This window comes from Elephas maximus, chromosome 3 (assembly GCF_024166365.1).
Source record: "Elephas maximus indicus isolate mEleMax1 chromosome 3, mEleMax1 primary haplotype, whole genome shotgun sequence".
Classification (NCBI taxonomy): Eukaryota; Metazoa; Chordata; class Mammalia; order Proboscidea; family Elephantidae; genus Elephas; species Elephas maximus.
This window is the reverse complement of record NC_064821.1, coordinates 15,562,378-15,586,621: the sequence shown is the minus strand read 5'-3', so window position 1 is coordinate 15,586,621 and position 24,244 is coordinate 15,562,378. Positions and strand designations below refer to the sequence as shown.

Genomic DNA, 24,244 nt, shown 5'->3' with positions numbered 1-24,244 from the left:
CTGAAAGAAATTAAAAGAGATCTAAATAACTGGGGAAATACATTGTGCTCCTGTTTGGGAAGGCTCAAAATTATTAAGATGTCAATATTCCCCCAAACAATTTCTGAACTGTGTGAAGTCCCAGTTAGAATCCCAGCAGACCTGTGTTTGTAAATCAACAAGTTCATTCTAAAGTTCATACAGAAATAGAAAGGAGCAAAAATCAAGGAGATGCTGAAAAGAACATTAAATTAGGAGGAATACTACTAACCAGTTGCAAGTCTAATAATAAAAATAGAATAATCAAGATGATGTGATATTCTCACAAACACATACAGACCAATGGAATACATTAGAAATTCCAGAATAGACCCACACAACTTATTTCTGATGAATCGAGGGAGAAAAAATTGTCTTTTCAGTATGGTGCTGCAACAGTTGAATATTTATATGTGACAAGAATACCTTTGATCCACACCTTGCAGTACACGTAAATATTAACTCAAAATTTATAATAAAGCAGAAACCACAACCTAAAATATAAAACTACATGAAGAAAGCATGTGACTCTGGATTTCTTGGTACCGCAGGAAAGCACAACGCACAAAGAAAACAAGGTAGTATGTTGGAGTTCATAAAAATTAAAGACTTCAATCCAAACCCTTCAGTAAATAACCGTGGTTCAGGCTGATGGAAATAGTGTGAATGGGGACTGTGCTATGACAGATATAAATTTCTCCCTTCTGTCTTGAAGAGGGTAGGAAGAAAATGGGAAAAGGAAGGAAGGAGAAGGACAAAGAAGGGATGGAACATTCAGAATTCATTGATTTGTATTTCTGCAGTTCTTGTGCTTATGGTAGAGAACTCTCAGGGGGATGAAAGAGAAACACACAATCACATACACCTACACACACACTCTCATGTACACACTCACACATACAACAATGAACTTACTGAGGACATCTCCATTCGTTTTTTGGCCCGAGCCAAAAAGAGAGTCGATGTATTTCTGGTCCTCCTGCCAAAGGCAGAGGGGTAAAAACCCGCCCAGCACCAGGTCCCTATCACTATAGACACTGGCCTTCGGGAAACTAAAACACTCAGCATAATCCAGACTGCATACAGTGGGTAAATGCAGCAGAAATAGGATCAGATACACCAGAGAGAATGACATGGCAGGGTCTGTCCTGCTTAAAGACACAGCCCTCTTTCTAAAGGGAGCCCAGGAGATCAAGGAGCTGGGGGTGATGGTAGACTCATTCCTCGGCTGGGAAGATTTCTTCCTGTGTAGGCACAGGATAAGCCCACTATAGTCCCTCCCTCATCCTGTGGAAATACAGGGAGACATGTGCCAGGCTGAGGCCCAGAAGAAGGGCATAGCTAGAAGAAGCTATGAACAGAAAGGGGAGATTTCTACGGGCTTCATGGTGCTGAGACTTCACCCTCCTGACACAATGATCACAGCAGCTTCAACTCCCCTTCTTTTCCCTGCTTCACTCAGTCCCCTTCAGGAGCTCTGGGGATAACCCTGCCCTGAGGCTCTGCACCTGTACCCCACACACACACCTGGTGAAAAACATGTTTTGTGACTCTCCTTTTCCTTTAACGTCTAGGATTCCATCAGGTTCTATGGTCAACAAGGCTTCGGGGACCACCTCATCCTGAGACAGATGGTTCTGCAAATCTCTGCATGTCCCTGCAAGGAGCTGGGGTGATTGTGACAGAACACATCTCTGAGGGATTTGTCAGGGTTAGAAGGAGTCAGTGTTTTAATCAGCAACTGGCCTTGTAGCGTAATTGCACCTGATGCTTTGGCATAAACCATTGATGGTGATGACCTGTGCATCCACAGAAAGCACTCACCACCATGTCAGAGCAACACTCACAGGTCCACATACCCTCCTGGCAGAAAGGGGTGTCATGATTACAGTGCAGTAGCATATGTCCCAGGGAAGAACAGAGGCAGCCCCTTGCACCAAATTGACCTACCTCTTCCTCAGTCTGGTGACAAGTGCTGTGCCCACTGACCTGGGCTCCCTGATAATTCTGGCACCATGTCCTCATTTTTTTTTACTTGGTTTAACATGTCCCAACTAAGAGGAACCCTACTCTTGACCCACATCTCTCTCCTCTTTTCATGCCACTTTCCCTCCCCTCAGTTTCTTCATGTGAATACTCTTTCTTTGGCACTCCAAGTCTGGAAGCCTGATGCAGAGGAGGAAGAACAGCCTATATTTCAAGGAAAGTGTCTCCAGAAGATGCTTATAACAGACAATGCAACTCATTAAATTCTTCTCATGGTACATCCAGATTTACAATGGGGCACATCGATTTCTAGTTGAAATGTGTCATTGTTTCAAAGCCATGGCTGATTTTTGCCCATTTTTATTCTATAGGTTCCTATAAGAGCACAACTGTTTATTGTTCAACACTGTATGTCCTCAGAGGGTGTCAGAAGTGGCTGAGCTGGGATCAAAGCTCATTTTACGATGATTTCAGGGTGGTTTTGCAAGCACCAGTGTATACAGACACATGTCATCATTTAATTTGCTTTGAGTAAGATTTTTTCTTCTGTAAGCCTGTAAATACTCCTACCTTCCTTCAAAACTCAGATCAAATGACTCCTTATTTTTGTAGACTTCCCTGGCTTCATCTATCATTCACTGAATTATTCCTCTTCCCTCCTTCCCAAAATACCTCTTGGATTCCTAACCCCTGTATCTTTTGGATGTAATCCTGTTTGTAAATAAAGTTTTCCTTGTATGTTAACGAGACCATTTGGATGTAGGGTATGTCCAAAATTCAATCACTTCTGAGTTATAAGGGGCCACATAGAGAAGGAAGCATTAATGGGAGAAAAATAGCTACCATGTGAAGATCATCAAGGAACTCAGGAATTCAGGGGCAGATGCTGAAAGAGACAAGGATCTTCCCCTAGAACCAACAGAGAGAGAGCCTTCCTCTAGAGCTCACGCCCTAAGTTCAGACTTCTAGCATCCTAAACTGTGAGAAAATAAGTTTCTGTTCTTTGAGAACATTCACTGGTGGCATTTCCATTAAAGCAGCACTAGGAAACTACACCACCATTCCAGGCAAAATCATGCGCTCTATCATCTCGTTATTCAAAACATCAGATATTACATCACCGATCATACTGTACTGAATTGATTTGATTATCTACTTATTTTCCCCATGAAACTAAGTTCTTTCATGATCAGACCAAGTTATCTTTATAAATATGGTCTTACATCACAGGTTGTCTTTGGCAAATGCCAGTGGATGCTGTTTCTTACCACCATAGTGCCTGTTTCTACAGAAGAGGATCTTACTTCATTCATTATTAGTCTCTTCCACTGAACTCTGGTTTCCGAAAAAAGCTAGAACCAGTTCTGTGTCCAGATCACCACTATAACCATGGTGTCCAACACACACACACACACACACACACACACACACACACACACACACACACACACACACACACACACACAAAACCCTACCACATTTAAGTAGATTTCAACTCCTAGTGACCCTGTAGGACAGAGTAGAAATGCCCCACAGGGTTTCCAAAACCATAAATCTTTACGGAAGCAGGCTGCCACATCTTTCCCCTATGGAGCGGCTGCTGGCTTTGAACCACCTACCTTTCCTGTGGAAGCTGACTGCTTAATCACTGCCCTATGAGGGCTCTTAGTGTCCAAAACAGTGATCAACAAACATTGTTGAATGAATGAATGATGGACTGGGACTCGTTCATGAAAGCCTTGATGTGATGGCAAATCTAAGATGGGAGTAGTCGATGGATTACGAGCCATTACTGAGAGAAAACAGGTTGTACAGGAAGGAATTATTCAGGAGAAACAAGCAGAGAGAGAGAGACAGTTGTTGGGCAACAGAAAAAACCTGACCAAGTTTCTGGATTAATCAGGTCAAAGAGATCAAAAGATATCCTCCTCTAAGTCTCATCTTTATCTCCTTGTCCTAAGCATGCCAGCCTGGCCATGTCTCAACAAGGCTTACTTTCAGTGGGACATTTCCCATCAAGGGCATTACTGAGTCCACCAAAGTTGACCCGCATGTCCTTAAATGGTAGCTTCTCTAATTACTTGAAGTGGTGATGGACACTGCTTTGGTAGCAATGCTGTGAACTACATAATAACTCAAAACATTCTAGGTTTGTCTGAGTGATGTGGCATTGCAGAGGTGGAAATAATTTATTCCTGAGTGAAGTGTATTCCTCCTCCTGGTCTTTAGGTCATCCTCCTTGTTCACCTCCTGCACTTCACCAATATTTTTAGAGACTGAAAATGAGCTAAGCAGAATGCCTTACCCCTGCCCTTCAACTGGGGAAAGGCTACCCACAGGCCACTCTATTCCAACTCATGCAACTAAGCCTCCAGTGAAAGCTGTGTAATGGACCACCATTTTCTCCCTACAGAGTTTGACTCCAGTGTGCTACCAACCAAGTGCTGCTCTATAGTTTAGGCTACTTGGGTACTCATCAAGACCCCCCTTTTTTTTTTAACCTATGCAGATCCTCTAGATTGTGTCATATACCAAATTGTTGTCTAGACATTTGAGAACAATCATATCTTTGTGTTTTCTGCCATGGCTTGCTGCTTCAGCCCCATCACCTCTTACATTTCTTCTGGGAAAAGTCTCCTTCGTGACTCTGTGGCCTGTTTGGGATCCCACCTCCACCTGAACCCCACGATGCCCAGTTTGGGGAGTATAGTGATATTTTGCTGGGGCTATTTTCATTTTTGTTTTTTAATTGTGGTTTTGGCAAAGAACATTGAATATATCACAGACTGCCTGAAAACCAAACAAATCCATCTTAGAAGAAATACAACCAGAATGTTCCTTAGAAGGGAGGAGGGTGAGACTTAGGCTCAATTACTTTAGGCATGCCATTAGGAAAGACCAATTGCTAGAAAAGAACATCACAGTTGGTAAAGTAGAGGGTCAGTAAAAACAAGGATAAGCCTCCCTGAGATGGACTGACACATTACTCTCAACAACGGTCTCAAACATATCAAAGATCATGTATATCGTATAGCACTAGAGAAGATTTTGTTCTGCTATAGATTAAGTTGCGATGACCTGGAGCCAATGAAGTAGCAGCTAACAACAACAACAATAACATCTTCACGTTCCTAGCTCGAATAAGATCAATTAATACAACTATTATTCAAATCTTAAAGGAACAAAGTATAATTTCTTGAAGAATTATCTGTAGAATTGCCCAGAATTGATGAACTGTGGAAAGATTAGATGAAATCATTGTTATTGCTTTCAGAAGCTAAACAAAACAATGATGATTTCTTGAAAGACAAATTACCGGAAAAAAAAAAAAGAGAGAAGAAAAAAGAGGGAAAGGGAATGCTATCTATAAAGAGATGGCTGAAATCTGTAACCTCTTGTGTTTACATTGTATCTAAGCATAATAAGGACTTAGACCATTAATAATTAAGATTTTTTATGGTCTATGGGGGAAGCCTTGATGGTGTAGTGGTTAAGAGCTACACCTGCTAACCAAAAGGTCGGCAATTCAAATCCACCAGGTGCTCCTTGAAAACTCTATGGGTTAGTTCTACTCTGTCCTGTAGGGCTGCTATGAATGGGAATCGATGGCAATGGGTTTGTTTGTTTTGGTTTTTTTTTTTTTGGGTTTATGGAGGATAATCAAATATAAACTTAAAAAGTCAATCCATTAAATCATTCAGTGTACTCACTCTAATGTTTCATGAATAATTAAACCCAGATTAAAACACACACAGACACACACACATAACTATAGCATATATGAACCCGATTCTTCCTATGGGAAATTGTCTTAGTCATCTAACTAAAACCAAAACCCACTGTTGTTGAGTTGATTCTGGCTCATAACGACCCTTTAGAATACAGTAGAGCTGCCCCATAGAGTTTCCAAGGAGCCCCTAGTGGATTTGAACTGCCAACCTTTTGGTTAGCAGCCACAGCTTTTCCCCACTAGGCCACCAGGGTTTTCCTTAGTCATCTAGTGCTGCTCTGACAGAAATACCACAAGTGGGTGGTTTTAACAAAGAGAACGTTATTTTCTCACAGCTTAGTAGGCTACAGGTACAAATCTAGGGCATCAGCTCCAGGGGAAGGCTTTTTGTCTCTGTCTGCTCTGGAGGAAGGCCCTTGCCATCAATCATTCTATGGTCAAGAAGCTTCTCCGCACAGAGCCCCAGATCTAAAGTATGCGCTCTGTTCCTGGCACTGCTTTCTTGGTGGTATGAGGTCCCCCTGTCTATCTGCTACATTCTCTCTTTTATATTTCAAAAGAGATTGGCTTAAGACACGATCTAGAGATGGGGCCAAGACGGCAGAGTAGTTAGACACTTCCTGTGGTCCCTCTTACACCAAAGACCCAACAAAAACAAGTGAGTTGATTATATATGACAATCTAGAAGCCCTGCCCCCATGTGTCTGTCAGTTTGTCATACTGTGGGAATTGATGGAATATTAATTGAGATGTTTCAACAAACAGATGCAGCGCTGGACGTGCTTACTTGTCTATGCCAAGAAATATGGAAGACATTTTTCCTGGCCAACTGACTGGAAAGATCCATATTTATGCCTATTCCCAAGAAAGGTGATCCAACCGAATGTGGAAGTTATAGAACAATATCGTTAATATCACATACAAGCAAAATTTTGCTGAAGATCATTCAAAAACGGCTACAGCAGTATGTCGACAGGGAACTGCCAGAAATTCAGGCCGGTTTCAGAAGAGGATGTGGAACCAGGGATATCATTATTGATGTCAGATGGATCCTGGCTGAAAGCAGAGAATACCAGAAGGATGTTTACCTGTGTTTTACTGACTATGCAAAGACATTCGACTGTGTGGATCATAACAAACTATGGATAACACTGCAAAGAATGGGGATCCCAGAACATTTAATTGTGCTCATGAGGAACCTTTATATAGATCAAGAGGCAGTTGTTCGGACAGAACAAGGAGATACTGACCGCTTTAAAATCAGGAAAGGTGTGCGTCAGGGTTGTATCCTTTCACCATACCTATTTAATCTGTATGCTGAACAAATAATCCAAGAAGCTGGACTATATGAAGAAGAACAGGACATCAGGATTGGAGAAAGACTCATTAACAACCTGCGTTATGCAGATGACACAACCTTGCTTGCTGAAAGTGAAGAGGACTTGAAGCACTTACTAATGAAGAGCAGAGACCACAGCCTTCAGTATGGATTACACCTCAACATAAAGAAAACAAAAATCCTCACAACTGGACCAATGAGCAACATCATGATAAACAGAGAAAAGATTGAAGTTGTCCAGGATTTCATTTTACTTGGATCCACAATCAACACCCACGGAAGCAGCAGTCAAGAAATCAAAAGATGCATTGCAGTGGGTAAATCTGATGCAAAGGACCTCTTCAAAGTGTTGAAGAGCAAAGATGTCACCCTGAAGACTAAGGTGCGCCTGACCCAAGCCATGGTATTTTCAATCACATCATATGCATGTGAAAGCTAGACAATGAATAAGGAAGACTGAATAAGAATTAACACCTTTGAATTGTGGTGTTGGTGAAGGATAGTGAATATACCATGGACCGCCAAAAGTACGAACATATCTGTCTTGGAGGAAGTACAGCCAGAATGCTCCTTAGAGGCAAGGATGGCGAGACTGCGTCTTACATACTTTGGACATGTTGTCAGGAGGTATCAGTCCCTGGAGAAGGACATCATGCTTGGCAGAGTACAGGGTCAGAGGAAAGAGGAAGACCCTCAACAAGGTGGACTGACACAGTGGCTGCAACGAACTCCAGCATAACAACGATTGTAAGGATGGCGCAGGACCGGGCAGTGTTTCGTTCTGTTGTGCACAGGGTCGCTATGAGTCGGAACCAACTCAACGGCACCTAACAACAACAACGGAAGCCCTGAACGTCAAAGGTAAACTTGAGGAACTGGACTGAGTGGCAGGCGGTGGGAGAGACATCTCAGAAGCAATGAGGAGTTGCCAGACCTGACCTGGTCAGAACTGGCACCCTGCAGGCTGGATCACCTGGCATGTGCAGTGAGGCAAGCAGTGGTCCTCGGGACACATTTTCCACATCGGGAGAGACTGAGCAGTGGAGAGTTTACTCAAGCCTTCAGAGCCAGTGAAAAGCGATACCCAATAGGCAAAAGATAAGTATATGAGTCCAACGTACCACATGGTTCAAAAAACACCCCCTTTGGGAACAACCTCTCTCCCATTTACCTGTACCCTCCATGCTCTGCTGGTGATTGCCAACTCCCCTGGGCCAGAAGTAGGACCCATCGTGCGCCCTGAGCCATTCTCCCATCTATGGAAAGGAAACAAATTAACATGAAAAAAATAATCTGCCAGCTCCCCTAAGCCCGGAACTCAAGGAAAGCATGGTCCCTTTGCCTAGGCACAGGCATAAGGGGTACACAGACTTTGAATTCCTTTCACTCCTGCAGTCTTGTATGAGCTATTTTAACAGCATAGGCCCTCATTACCACAGTACAACAGGATATATACCTGAAGCCTATTTTCAGCTGTATCAGCTATAAAGTGGGATGGCAGATCTGTGACATTAAGAATGGTCCTCCACTTGAGACTATGTTGGCATCTCCTGCCTGGAGGGGAGAAGAGAGGGTGGAGGGGGTTAGAAGCTGGTGAAAAGGACACGAAAAGAGAGAGTGGAGGGAGAGAGCAGGCTGTCTTAGTAGGGGGAGAGTAACTGGGAGTGTGTAGCAAGGTGTATATGGGTTTTTGTGTGAGAGACTGACTTGATTTGTAAATTTTCACTTAAAGCACCATAAAAATTATTTTTAAAAAAAAAGAATGGTCCTCACCTACCCACATCAGGGGCCTGAGGACTAGTGGCTCTACACACACCAGCTAGCCTCCTGTGACAACGGTCCAGGAATAAGTTGTGCCTTCCAGTTCTAATGCCAACAGCATTGGGTACCCACAGTCCAGCTACAAAACCTGCCCACCTACGTGCTCTAGGGAAGAGGGACACGCTTTCCTCCCACACACTCAGAGGCAGCTGTCAGCCCCCTATCTTGCTTAGTGCATGACCCCACACTGCAGCCAGGTGCCTGTGCCTACTCCAATAAAATCTGCCCATCTAGGTCTGTACGTGAGAGCATGAACCACACACTTCGTGACTGACTACCTGGACACCTGAGCTGAATCCATACAGGAAAGGTAAATTAACTCCTGGGCTCTTATACCTAATAATAGTTCTAACCACCTGGTGCCACGATGTGACCTTCAAAGGTGCCAATAATCAAATTAGCTCACATGACCAGCCTATTTTGGTATATCAAAAACAAAGCAAAAAGCTAGGACACAGTAAGCAACCATAAAATAATAGAATAACTTATTAATAGCTTGGAGACAACAGTCAATATCAAATCAATATCAAATATTAAGTTTTAATACCATAGATATACCATATATCCAGTATATATAAATATATACAGTATAACTAGTAAGCACAGCATGCACAGACTTACGGTAACCAAGGTACTCATGGGCTTAACTGTGTTTGTTTACCAATCTGTAGTGAACAATTTCACATGCAATTCACCATACAGGTAACAACAACAAAGAAGATATTTAAGATCCATAACTACCATTATGAAAAATTAAATTGACACCTTATTATCAAGACCTAAATAATTATCCTCAGCATTTATAAAAATTTTATTTCAAAAGCCTTGTTTTGTTCTTATTAGGTGGCATCAAATCAATAATGATTCAAGCAACCAACTGAGGTCTGCAGAACTTTGGAACTGAATCAAGGTGGGATTTACCTCAATGGTATAACTTTCATCTAGACAGATTCTGTCTCTGAGATCCTATAAATGGGATATTATTGCTGATGTCAGATGGGTCCTCCCTGAAAGCAGAGAATACCAGAAAGACTTCTACCTGTGTTTTATAGACTGCACAAAGGCATTCAACTGTGTGGACCATAACAAATTATGGCTAATATTTGGAAGAATGGGAATTCCAGAACACTTAACTGCTTATGAAGAGCCTGTATTAGATCAAGAGGCAGTCATTCAAACAGGACAAGGGGATACTTCATGGTTTAAAGTCAGAAAAGGTGTGTGACAGGGTTGTATCCTTTCACCATACCTATTCAATCTCTATGCTGAGCAAATAATACCAGAAGCTGGACTACAGGAAGAAGAATAGAGCATTAGGATTGGAGGAAGTCTCATTAACAACCTGCATAATCCAGATGACACAACCTTGCTTGCTGAAAGTGAACAGGACTTGAAACCCCTACTGATGAAGATCAAAGACCACAGCCTTCAATATGGATTACACCTCAACGGAAAGAAAACAAAATCCTCACAGCTGGACCAATAAACAACATCATGGTAAATGGAGAAAAGGTTGAGGTTGTCAAGGATTTCATTTTACTTGGATCCACAATCAACACCCACGGAAGCAGCAGTCAAGAAATCAAGACTCATTGCATTGGGAAAATGGGCTGCAAAAGACCTCTTTAAAGTGTTAAAAGCAAAGATACCACTTTAGGGACTTAGGCGTGCCCGACCCAAGCCATGGTGTTTTCAGTTTCCTCATATGCATGCAAAAGGTGGACGATGAATAAGGACGACTGAGGAAGAACTGATACCTGTGAATTGTGGCCTTGGCAAAGAATACTAAATATATATACCATGGACTGCCAAAAGAAGGAACAAATCTGTCTCAGAAGAACTACAGCCAGAATGCTCCTTAAAAGCAAGGATGGCGAGAGTACATCTCACCTACTTTGGCCATATTATCATGAGGTACCAGTCCCTAGAGAAGGACAGCATGCTTGGTAAAGTAGAGGGTAAGCAAAAAAAAAAAAAGAGGAAGCCCAAGAAAGAAGTGGATTGACAGAGTGGCTGCAACAATGGGCCCAAGCATAGCAAGGACTGGGCAGTGTTTCATTCTGTTTTGCATATGGTCGTTTTGGGTGGGAACATACTCGATGGCACCTAAGAACAACGACATAAGTGGGAGGTGCATCAATGCATCGAAAAATGTAAGATGTTCTCTCCTAGGGACCCAAGTAAGCAGTGCACACTCATCTTTAGAAACCATTTTGGAGAGGTGTGTGTGTATCACAAAACATGATCTACTTTTTAAGGGAGCTGGAAGTCAAATAGTAAGCACGTCTTTTTTTTTTTCTAAACCCTTGTTGTTGTTGTTTTTGTTAGGTGCCCTCAAGTTGGTTCCAATTCATAGTGACCTTATACACAACAGAACAAAAAACTGCCCAGTCCTGCAGCACCCTTACAAATGTTGTTATGCTTGAGCTCATTGTTGTAGCCACTGTGTCAATCCACCTTATTGAGGGTCTTCCTCTTTTCCGCTGACCCTGTACTTTACCAAGCATGATGTCCTTCTCCAGGGACTGATACCTCCTGACAACATGTTCAAAGTATGTAAGATGCAGTCTTGAAATCCTTGCTTCTAGGGAGCATTCTGGTTGTACTTCTTCCAAGACAGATTTGTTCATTCTTTTGGCAGTCCATGGTATATTCACTATTCTTCGCCAACACCACAATTCAAAGGTGTTAATTCTTATTCAGTCTTCCTTATTCATTGTACAGCTTTTACAAGCATATGATGTGATTGAAAATACCATGGCTTGGGTCAGGCACACCTTAGTTTTCAAGGTGACATCTTTGTTCTTCAAAACTTTCAAGAGGTCCTTTACATCAGATTTACCCAATGCAATGAGTCTTTTGATTTCTTGACTGCTGCTTCCATGGTTGTTGATTGTGAAGCCAAGTAAAATGAAATCCTTGACAGCTTCAAGCTTTTCTCCGCTTATCATGGTGTTGCTCATTGGTCCAGTTGTGAGGATTTTTGTTTTCTTTATGTTGAGGTGTAATCCATACTGAAGGCTGTGGTCTCTGATTTTCATTAGTAAGTGCTTCAAGTCCTTTTCACTTTTGGCAAGCAAGGTTGTGTCATCGGCATAACACAGGTTGTTAATGAGTCTTCCTCCAATCCTGATGTCCTGTTCTTCTTCATATAGTCTAGCTTCTCAGACTATGTGCTCAGCATACAGACTGAATAGGTATGGTGAAAGAATACAACCCTGACACGCACCTTTCCTGCCTTTAAACCAATCAGTAACCCCTTGTTCTGTCTGAAGAACTACCTCTTGATCTATGTAAAGTTTCTTCATGAGCACAATCAAGTGTTCTGGGATTCCCATTCTTCTCAATGTTGTCCACAATTTGTTATGATCCACACAGTCTAATGCCTTTGCATAGTCAATAAAACGGGTAAACATCCTTCTGGTATTCTCTGCTTTCAGCCAAGATCCATCTGACATCAGCAGTGATATCCCTAGTTCCACGTCCTCTTCTGAAACCAGCCTGAATTTCTGGCAGTTCCCTGCCGATATACTGCTGCAGCCGTTTTTGAATGAGCTTCAGCAAAATTTTGCTCGTGTGTGATATTAATGATACTGTTGTATAATTTCCACATTCAGTTGGATCACCTTTCTTGGGAATAGGCGTAAATATGGATCTCTTCCAGTCAGTTGGCCAGGAAGCTGTCTTCCATATTTCTTGGCATAGACGAGTGAGCACTGCCAGCACTCCATCCATTTGTTGAAATATCTCAATCGATGTTGCACCAATTCCTGGAGCCTCGTTTTTCACCAATGCCTTCAGAGCAGCTTGGACTCCTTCCTTCAGTACCATCGGTTCCTGATCATAGGCTACCTCTCGAAATGGTTGAACATCGACTAATTCTTTTTGGTATAATGACTCTCTGTATTTCTTCCATCATCTTTTGATGCTTCCTGAATCATTTAGTATTTTCCCCATGGAATCCTTCACTATTGCAACTCGAGTCTTCAATTTTTTCTTGAGTTCTTTTGGCTTGAGAAATGCCGAGCGTGTTTTTCCCTTTTGGTTTTCCATCTCCAGCTCTTTGCACATGTCATTATAATACTTTACTTTGTCTTCTTGAGACAACCTTTGAAATCTTCTGTTCAGTTCTTTTACTTCATCAATTCTTCCTTTTGATTTAGCTCCTTGACATCTGAGAGCAAGTTTCAGAGCTGCCTCTGAGTTCCATCTTGGTCTTTTCTTTCTTTCCTATGACCTCTTGCTTTTTTCATGGATGATGTCCTTGATATCATTCCACAACTTGTCTGGTCTTCAGTCACCAGTGTTCAAGGCATCAAATCTATCCTTCAGATGGTCTCTAAATTCAGGTGAGATATACTCAAGGGCATATTTTGGCTCTCTGGGACTTGCTCAGATTTTCTTCAGTTTCAGCTTGAACTTGCAGATGAGCAGTTGATGGTCTGTTCCACAGTCGGCCCCTGGCCTTGTTCTGACTGATGATATTGAGCTCTTCCGACATTTCTTTCCATAGATGTAGCCAATTTGATTTCTGTGTGTTCCATCTGGTGAGGTCCATGTGTATAGTTGCTGTTTATATTGGTGAAAGAAGGTATGTGCAATGAAGAAGTCATTGGTCTTGAAAATTCTATCATTCGATCTCTGGCACTGTTTCTATCACCAAGGCCATATTATCCAACTACTGATCCTTTTTCTTTGTTTCCAACTTTTGCATTCCAATCACCAGTAATTATCAATGCATCTTGATTACATGTTCGATCAATTTCAGACTGCAGCAGCTGATAAAAATCTTCTATAAAGTGCTAAAAAGCAAAGATGCCAGTTTAAGGACTAAGGTGCACCTTACCGAGTCATGCTGTTTTTAGTCACCTCATAGGCATGTGAGGGCTGGAAAACACATAAGACTGAAGAACTGATGCCTTTGAATTATGGGATTGGCAAATAATATTGAATGTACCATGATTTTCAGTGGAATGAACAATTCTGTCTTGGAAGAAGTGCAGCCAGAATGCTCATTAGAAGAGATAATACCAAGACTTTGCATTGGTACTTTTGACACGTTATCAGGAGGGATCAGTCCCTGGTGAAGGCAGTCATGCTTGGAAAACTAGAGGGTTTTCAAAAAAGAGGAAGTTGCTCAATAAAATGGATTAACACAGTGGATGCAACAATGGGATCCAGCATAGCAATGACTGTGAGGATTATACAGCACTGGGCAGTGTTTTCTTCTGTTGTACATCAGATTGCCATGAGTCACAGCCGACTCAATGACACCTAACAACAACAACAACAGAGATTAGGATTTTTGACATGTCAAACTTGATATATCTATTAAACTTTCATGTGGAGAATCTATGAATTTGGAGTGATCTTGTTTGGAGACATGCATTATGGAAACTCCAGGCTAGACTAAAAAAAAAAGAAAATTTTTTTTTTTTTTTAGGCTAGACATATAATTTTAAATCCTTGAGACAATATAACATCACCTAAGATTTAAGCTAATTTAAATTTATTCATTCAACAAAAATTTCTTTCACTTTTCTTCTGTTTCAGAGATTTTTTTAGGCAGAGGAGATATTAAGATTTAAGAAGACAAGGCAGCAGCCTCCATGGTATTTTCTATTTAGGTCTTTTGGAAAAGTACAATTTCTTGTTTGATTTACCATCAAGAATTGATATCTTTGAACTGAGGTGTTGGTGAAGTACATTGAATATACCATGGATTGCTAAAAGAATGAACAAAGCTGTCTTGGAAGAAGTACAACCAGAATGCTCCTTAGAAGCAAGGATGGTGAGAAAACGTGTCACATACTTTGGACATGTTATCAGGTGGGATCAGTCCCAGGAGAAGGACATCATGCTCAGTAAAGTAGAAGGTCAGCAAAAAAGAGGAAGACCTCAGTGACATAGATTGACACAGTGGCTACAACAACGGGCTCAAGCATAACAATGATTGTGAGGATAGTGCAGGATCTGGCATTGATTTCTTCAGTTGTACATAGGGTCGCTGTGAGTCAGAACCAACCTGATGGCACCTAACAACAACAAAAACATACAGAAAAAAAAGTACAAACTCTAATCTCATGTAGTAATTGTGAGAATGCAGTATTGTATGGAATTTCATGTTATTGTTGATGTTGTTAGGTGGCATCGAGACTATTCTGACTCACAGTGACTTTATGTACAACAGAACAAAACACTGCCCGGTTACTACTATAGAATTTCATCTTGCTCGTTTTGGAAACCTTGGTTGCACAGTGGTTCAGACCTATGGCTGGTAGGCAAAATGTCGGCAGCTTGAATCCACCAAGTGTTCCTTGGAAATTCTATGGGGCAGTTCTACTCTGAATTGGAATCAACTAGACAGCAATGGTTAGTATAGAATTTCATGTTACTAGTATAGAATTTTGATGGTGTCCCGAGATGCCTGACAAAGTAAGTTTAGAATACAAGAGATGAGAATTCTTTAATTCAAAGATTTGGAAACATTTTCTAGTCAAGGGCCAGGTGGTAAATATGTCATGCTCTGCAGGACAGGTGTTCTCTGTGACAATGACACAGCTCTGCTTTTCCAGCAGGAAAGCAGCCATAGATAACACATACACCAATGTGCATGGCTGAGTTCCAATAAAATTTTATTTACCAAAACAGGTAAAGGGCCAGGTTAGGTGCTCCAACTATAATGTGCATTTTGAAGGTAGTACTGATGAAAGAGTGTCTTTAAAAAATGGTCAAAATCAACAAATGGTAATATGGGAGTTAGAGCTGATGGCCAGGATGATGAGCAGGTTCCCAGTGAAGGTAACCGGGCATGAGGACAGAAAACAGCTGAAAGAGAATGAGCTGAATCTCTAACTTGGCTAAAAATCTGAAAAGAATAAATTCTAAACACATGTTTGATTTACTGATTCCATGTGGATGAAACACCTACCAGGACAGAAGCAAGGAACCATTCAATTTTCAGCAAACCAACAACACAGAAATGTTGTCTTTCATTGGAAGTGGAGGAATTAATAAAGTACTACCTTTGTCTACTTCAATTCAGTTGGGGAGTGAGTTCTACACAGTAACATTGTATCATTTCCTGCCTCTTCTATCTCCAAACCTAAACACAGACTCAAAATGTACCCTCTCAAGGACAAGCAGGATCAGTATCACCTGGGAACTTCTTAAGAATGCTGTAGCCCAGACCCACCCAGACTTGCAGAATCAGAAACTGCATTTTTAACAAGCTTTTGGGATCTTCATTTGCTGATGCGGCAGGACTCAAAATGAGAAGAAACAGCTGAAAATACCCATTAATAATCTGAAAGTGGAATGCGTGAAGTATGAATCTAGGAAAATTGCAAGTTGTCAAAAAGGAAATGGAACTCATAAATATCAATATCCTAGATATAATGAGCTGAAATGGATTGGTATTGGCCATTTTGAATCAGATAATCATATGGTCCACGATGCTGAAAATGACAAATTGAAGAGGAATGGTGTAGCGTTCATCATCAAAAAGAATATCTCAGGAACTACCTTGAAGTACAATGCTGCCAGTGATAGGATATTTTCCATACGCCTACAAGAAAGGCTAGCTAATACACAACTATTATGCAGATTTACACACCAACCACAAAGGCCAAAGATGAAGAAATTGAAGATTTTTTCCAACTTCTGAGTTTGAAACTGATTGAACATGCAATCAAAATGCATTGATAGTTACTGGCAATTGGAATGCAGAAGTTGGAAACAAAGAAGGATTGGTAGTTGGAAAATACGGCTTGGTGATAAAAATGATTCCAGAGTTCAAACAATAGGATTTTGAAAGACCAAGGAATTATTCATTGCAAATACCTTTCCTCAACCACATAAATGGTGGCTAAACACGTGGACCTCACTGGATGGAACACACAGGAATCAAATTGACTACATCTGTGGGAAGAACTCAAAACCCAGTGCAACAGAAAAACTCAGTATCCTCAGTCAGAACAAGGTCAGGGACCTACTCTGCAACAATCAATTGCTCAGATACAAGCTCAAGTTGAAGTTGAAGAAAATTTCCACAAGTCCATAAGAGCTAAAGTACAACCTTGATATCTCGCCTAAATTTAGAGATCAACTCAAGAATAGATTTGATGCATTGAACACTAATGACCAGAGACTAGATGAATTCTGGAATGACTTCAAAGACATCATACATGAAGAAAGCAAGAGATCATTAAATAGACAGGAAAGAAAAGACCAAAGTGGATGTCAGAAGAGACTCTAAAAGTTGCTCTTGAATGTAGTGTAGCTAAAGCGAAAGACAGAAATGATTAAGTAAAAGAGTTGAAGAGAATATTTCAGACAGCAGCTTGAGAAGACACAGTAAAATATTATAATGAAATGTGCAAAGACCTGCATTTAGAAAATCAAAACAGAAGAACATGCTTGCCATTTCTCAAGCTCAAAGAACTGAAGAAAAAAGTCAAGCCTCAAGTTGCAATATTGAAGGATTTGAAGGAGAAAATATTGAGCAATGCAGGAAGCATCAAAAGAAGACGGAGGGAATACACAGTCACTGTACCAAAAAGAATTGGTCGACCTTCAACCATTCAGGAGGTAGCATGTGATCAAGAACCCATGGCACTGAAAGAAGAGGTTCGAACCACACTGAAGGCATTGGCCAGAAAGAAGGCTTCAGAGATTTATGCAATACCAATTGAGATATTTCAACAAATGGATGTAGCACTGGAAGTGCTCGCTCATCTATGCGAAGAAATTTGGAAGGCAGCAACCTGACCAACCTATGGGAAGAGGTCCACATTTGCACCCATTCCAAAGAAAGGAGGCCGGATAAAATGCAGAAATTATCCAACAATATCATAAATATGACACACAGGTAAAATTTTCCTGTAGATTATTCAAAAGCGGTTACAACAGTACATTAACAATAGGCTCAAATATAGCAATGATTGTGAGGATGGCGAAGGATCAGTGTTTCCTTCGGTTGTACACAGGGTCGGTATGAGCTGAAATCGACTAAAGGCATCTAACAACAACAACAATCTTTCGGTAGGTATCACACTGCACTTCGCTGCTACACAAAATTTTGGCTGTTTGCTGTGCAGCAGAAAAATATAGCAGTCTAGTCCTCTAAAGGTTACGGCTTTGGAAACCCTATGGGGAAGTTCTACTCTGACCTATACTGTCAAGTATGAGTCAGAATCCACTCGATGACAATGGGTTTGGTTGTTTGTTTTATATCAATTTTTAGACAAACTTTAAGTAATTCTACTGAAGTTAATTATGAGAAAATATTTCAAGAAATTTAACTGAAAAATATACCTATTGCTGTCAAATTGAATTGGACTCATACTGACCCTGCTGTAGAGTGTAGAACCCTCCTATAGGGTTTTCAAGGTTGTAAATCTTTATAGAAGCAGATTTCTGCATCTTTCTCCCATGGAGTGGCTGGTTGGTTCAAATTGCCAACCTTTTGATTAACAGTCAAGCACTATAACCACTGCACCACCAGGACTTCCTATCTTGTTTTAGGGTATTTTGTTTAAGATCTGAATTTTTGTACAGGCACATAAACACAAACTTTAAAAAGTAACTAAAAACTAGTTAGAAAAAGTACAATGAAATATATCAAAATAAACTTCCAAAATCAGGAAATAGTAAATAATAAAGATAAAAGGATAACTAATGAAATTAAAACAAGAAAGCTATAGATTTGATAACTCCAAGAGGCATTCTTTGGCAAAAGCAAACTTCGGACAAGTGTAATCTAAAAACTAATATGAGAAATCAGAATGCAGGGAATTAGTTTTGAGATAGTGGCTGTGATTATGCACGTGGAGAACATGTAATCATGTCTGTCTCGATGGGAAAAATTCTGAAAACCTCAAGATAGTTCTTTTCTTTTAGGGAAATATAACTAACCACAGTTGACTTAAAGAAAAGTAGAGCACATCCATAGTCTAGGAAATAACTGACTAATCAACAAAGACTTACCTCCAAACAAGGTCCTTGCTGGGAGTCTCTGTGGCACATGACATAGAAATTCCCACTAAAATTGTAAAGAATATAAGGATGCATGATATGGCCACTATCCAGTACAGTAGTCTGGAGTTTCATACTATGCAATAACGCAAGAAAAATAAATTAGAGTCTTAATGTTGGAAAGGCAAAATGATCTCTTGCAGATGATGATTTATAATTGAAAGATGGTGGATATCAACTGAAAAGTTATTTAAAGTAATGACTTATTTTTTAGTTGTGTGTTTGGATAGCAATTAAATGAACTAAAATCATTAGATTTCATATGTGCTGCACTGATCAGGTAGGAAAGGACATTTGAATCAGAATACTAAAAAAATAGAAACGGGGTCTGGCATATTAGGGATACTCAGTATCTGACAACTCTATTCTACTCATTGAGAGCTATGTTCCTGGTATGAAAGACATTGCATCTTTTCATGCATTATGTCATTTCATCTTCCCCACAAACCTATGAAATAGGAAGTTTTATTATACTTCATGTACAGATAGTATTTGCTTACAGTGAATATTTGTTGAATGAAGAAATGGACTCATAAATGAAGTCATGAACACACGAGATCGCACTTATGAAAAATGAGGGAATAAAATAAAGAGGAGAAGCTAGCTCTTGCTAACAAAATTAAAAAAAAAAAAAACACTGTGGTTCCAGCTGATCAGGACACAAAGCCCTTCACTGAAATTGTGGATGAGAAAAACACAGAATAGGAGTTAAGAAAACATGAAATGCATGAATGGAACAACCCCACCCTAAAAGAATGGGCTTTCCTCTCTCTTGCATTCTTCTTGTCTTCTGAGAGTTAAACCAAAGCCCTCTGCCATGAGCTGATTCTCACTTATGGTGACCCTATGTGTTTCTTATAGAGTAGAATTCCTCCATAGAGTTTTCTATTATGAAAGCAGATCACCAGGCCTTTCTTCCATGGTGTGCTAGGAGGGTTCAAACCATCAAACTTTAGGTTAGTTGTTATCGTTGTTACGTGCCATCAAGTTGGATTCAACTCATAGTGACCCTATGCGTAAAAGAACGAAACAGTGCCCGACCCTGTGCTATCCTCAAAATAGTTACTATGCTTGAGCTCATTGTTGCAGCCACCGTGTCACTCCATCTCGTTGAGGGTCTTCCTCTTTTTTGATGACCTTCTGCTCTACCAAGCATGATGTCCTTCTCCAGACACTGATCCCGCCTGATGACAAGTCCAAAGTATATGAGATGTAGTCTCGGCATCCTTGCTTCTAAAGAGCATTCTGGTTGTAATTCTTCCAAGACAGATTTGTTCATTCTTTCAGCAGTCCATGGTATATTCAATATTCTTCACCAAAACCACAATTCGAAGGCCTCAATTCTTCTGTCTTCCTTATTCCTTGTCCAGCTTTCCCATGCACATGAGGCAGTTGAAAACAACATGGCTTGGGTCAGGCGCACGTTAGCCCTCAAGGTGACATCTTCATTTTTCAACACTTTAAAGACGTGTTTTGCAGCAGATTTTCCAATGCAATGTGTCTCTTGATTTCTTCACTGCTGCTTCCATGGGTGTTGATTATGCACCCAAGTAAAGTGAAATCCTTGACAAACTCAGTCTTTTCTCCATTTGGTATGATGTTGCTCATTGCTTCAGTTTTGAGGATTTTTGTTTTTTTTATGTTGACGTGTAATCCTACTGAAGGCTGTGGTCTTTGATCTTCATTAATAAGTGCTTCAAGTCCTCTTCACTTTTAGCAAGCAAGGTTGTGTCATCCGTATAATGCAGGTTGTTCATGAGTCCTCCTCCAATCCTGATGCCCCATTCCTCTTCATCGAGTCCAGTTTTTCAGATTATATGCTCAGCACACACATTGTATAGATATAGTGAAGGGATACAACCCTGACGCATACCTTTCCTGACTTTAAACCATTCAGTATCCCCTTATTCTGTTCAAACAACTGCCTCCCTTTCCATGTATAGATTCCTCATGAGCAAAATTAAGTGTTCAGGAATTCCTACTCTCTGCAAAGTCATCCATAATTTATTATGATCCACACAGTCGAATGCCTTAGCATAGTCAATAAAACACAAGTAAACATCTATCTGGTATTCTACGGTTTCAGCCAGGATCCATTGGATGTAGGCGAGTGCAAACCTTTTGTACCACCCAAGGACCTTTTTGGGAGCTACTGCTCAACAAATACCTCCCTCCATACTTTTGGTCCAGCATTTCACAAATTTTCTTTCATTCTTGCCCCCTAATGAGCCTTTAGAGGCATTTTCCCTCTTAATCACCAACCTACAAACTCTTGCAATTTTAATTCCACAAATATAGTGTATGCCTGTTTAGGTACTGTGGCCCTTTAGAAGGCCACAAACCATTGTAATGTCTCATATGTTTTCACACTCCCAAGAACCTATTTCTATCACCTAGGTGGTGGTATCACCCCCCTTGAGAATACATGGTCTAGGCACAGCAGTTATTTGTCTCTTTAAGCTTTTCTGGATTGCATCCTACAAGGTTACTTTCCTCCCTGGCTGCTTTTGGTGAGAACAGAAGGGTATGACGTGGACCAGGCATGGTTATCTGGACCAGAGTGATGTCTATGGGAGGCACAAGTGAGTTCATTTCCAACCTGGGAGTGGCGAGCCGCAGACAAAGGGAACAGGCTAGTATCCGCTGTTTCTAGGGCTTCAGCACTCGAAATACTATTCCTGCTCATCAAATAGTATTTTTCTAGTGTTCCTAACGTCTCAGACGGATTTAGCTTACAGGGAGGAAAAGAACCTAAACAGATAGGAATTTTGCTTGTCATTTAGTTCCCATGGTATAAATCTGGGCCAACATTTGAATCCACAACCACAGGGAGTCTTTACCTTAGAAAGAACATTTCTTTAAGTTTGGACCTCTACTCTGCAGAATGCCCCTGAGAAACGCCGCCTGAACATCTTAGCTGGAGTTTCTCCACACTCAAAGGGAAGGAGGCATGCATTGGTTCAAGACTCATTGAAATCCTGTTGCCTTCACTCAGAGACATGGAGGTTCCACCCGAGCATATCCAGGCTCCCCTGGGACATCCCATTAGCATCCCTACGACATCTCTTCTAGCCACTGAGGGTAGATCCAAGAAACAGGGGAATCACTGCAGGTGGAGAGACAAACAGAAAGCTAACTGATGGGTTTCACTGCAGATCTCTTGGGGCATCTCCCACTTCCACATGTGGCCACCCATCAATGATCTGTTGTCATTATAAAAGTGGGGGATAGAGATTATTTTTTTCTTATCCAATTCATATAAGACTAGTACATAAAATATTCAAAACTCCCCAGGAAATACAAAGTACTGGCCATTGCAATCATTTGGTTTGGAGATCAAAGGATGCATAACAACTGGTTAATTAAAGCCATGAAACTCAGAGTAATAATAGAGTGACTGCAGGGCATCTCTCAGTCTGCACTCCTAGGGAGTCAGGATATTCTTGCCCGTCATCTGGATATTGCTGTTTAGCCCCATCAAGGTTCCTGCTTCAGAACACGTGACTACCTGGGCCAGGATATAATGTCCCTGTCTCCTCCCTTTTTCCCTAGAGTGACACTTACTGTGTGTGATGCCTTTAGCCTCCACTAGGAATCATTTCAAGAATATTCAAATTCATGATTGGATTACTTGTAGGGAATTGGCTGAAGACATTGCTCATTATATTATATTATACAGTGTAATGTTTCTATGAGAATCAGGGACACTTTTTTTTTTAAGGAGGCAGGGTCATGCTTCCATTACAGAATTAGTATGTTTTAATGTTATGGATACTGTGAATCTTATAACTGATGGTTGTAGCATAGATTCCCTACCCAACATACATATTCTCTTTTTTACTAACAGAAACCCAATTTTATAGGGAGTTGGTTAGATATGCCTTGGGTGGTACAAACAGTTGAGACCTAGGCTACTAAACAAAAAGTTGGCAGTTTGAATCCACTCGGATTCTCTTCAGAAGAAAGGCTGTCCATCTACATCTGAAAGGTCACAACCATTGAAAACCCTAAGAGCAAAGATAATTGAACAGGTGACAACTGGTTACATATGCCTTGCTGAAGTACCACACTTCCACTTGTAATTATGGGTAGTCAGTGGTATAGAAGGGAAGGTTTGGGATGGGAATATTGGAATGCTCTTTAGAAACATTTCCCCTTTTCCGTCTTCTTCTTACCCCCAGTTTGTACATGACAACTGGAATCTAGAAGCCATCATATATACAAAAACCACACATTGTGAATGGCAGAGCAGAAATATAGACTAGTGCTTGCACTCATGTTAACCTGGAGCTATTATGTTGGACCCTTCTTTTATGGAAGAGAAAATAAACTCCTATTGTGTTTAAAGCACTTTTAATTGAGTTTTTCCATTTATATAGCCAAATCTTATGCTAACACTACAAACACAGTCTTTTGTCTTCACTGGAATATACACAGCCAAATCAGGCGCCTAATGTTGGCACCTGTGTGAGATATTATGATATGAATTTTGTTTACTTTGTCATTTCTCCCTTCATTTTATGTTTCCTTTCTTTTCTTTTGACCCAATGTTTCTCTTCTTCTATACGTTTAAAACATTTTCCTTTGTCTTATGTAATTGTGTAGACTTTCTAAAAATTCTTGTTGGAACGTATCATGTGAATGATAAATAAATGGTGTTTTTCAAATGACACTAGACAATAGATTCTAGACATTGACACATTGTATCTGTCATACCACGAGCTTCCTCTGAGGTCCTTGTACTCACTGTTGTGCTGATGAAGAAGCAGGTTCCTAGTATGTAAAGAATATTTATACAGTCCATCAGCTACTATGTGGAAAGGGCTGAATTAGAACTCACCCTTGTCTGATTCCAAGTCAGGGCCTTCCTCACTCAGCAGCGCTGCCTCCTGTAGTCAGTGCTTGACAAATAAGAGGAGGTGCTAAGGTTGAACCAGAGCAGAATCCTGAGAGCTGAACAGCCTGAGGGGAGAGTAAATATTTCTGCTCAAAGAGCAGATTGGTCTCTGAGATGGAAGCAAGAAGGAAAGGGAACCAGAGAGAATGGGCTCTGAGAAGCCCCTTCAGAGTAGGGACCTGGACGGTATAGAATTTGAATCAATACCATTTCACTATGTCATCACCCTGACTGTTCCCCAGAAGACATGGTTCATAAAAGCTTTCCTTCCCCTGAAATCCATTCCCACAGAACCCATGCCCACAGAACTCCCTGGAGTTCTCTGGCTTCTCCATGGCATCACCCCACAGACCGGGCTACACTGGCCCTTTCTCCTTTGAACAACGGGTACAGGCTAGGCAGGGAGGTGGTTTCCAGT

At 40.8% G+C, this 24,244-nt stretch overlaps 1 protein-coding gene across 1 annotated transcript in view; it reads right to left on the bottom strand.

Annotated features, from left to right (window-relative positions):
* The window catches only part of LOC126070909 (vomeronasal type-2 receptor 26-like), a 39,058-nt gene extending 15,066 nt beyond the window's left edge, over positions 1–23,992 (bottom strand). The window contains exons 1-2 of the mRNA XM_049875241.1: positions 23,770–23,992; positions 8,245–8,329 (exon numbers count right to left, since the gene is read on the bottom strand). Coding sequence (XP_049731198.1) covers positions 8,245–8,304 — 60 coding nt within the window. The 5' untranslated portion in view covers positions 8,305–8,329; positions 23,770–23,992. The remainder of the gene's footprint in view (positions 1–8,244; positions 8,330–23,769) is intronic.
* Between the last annotated feature and the right edge of the window lie 252 nt (positions 23,993–24,244).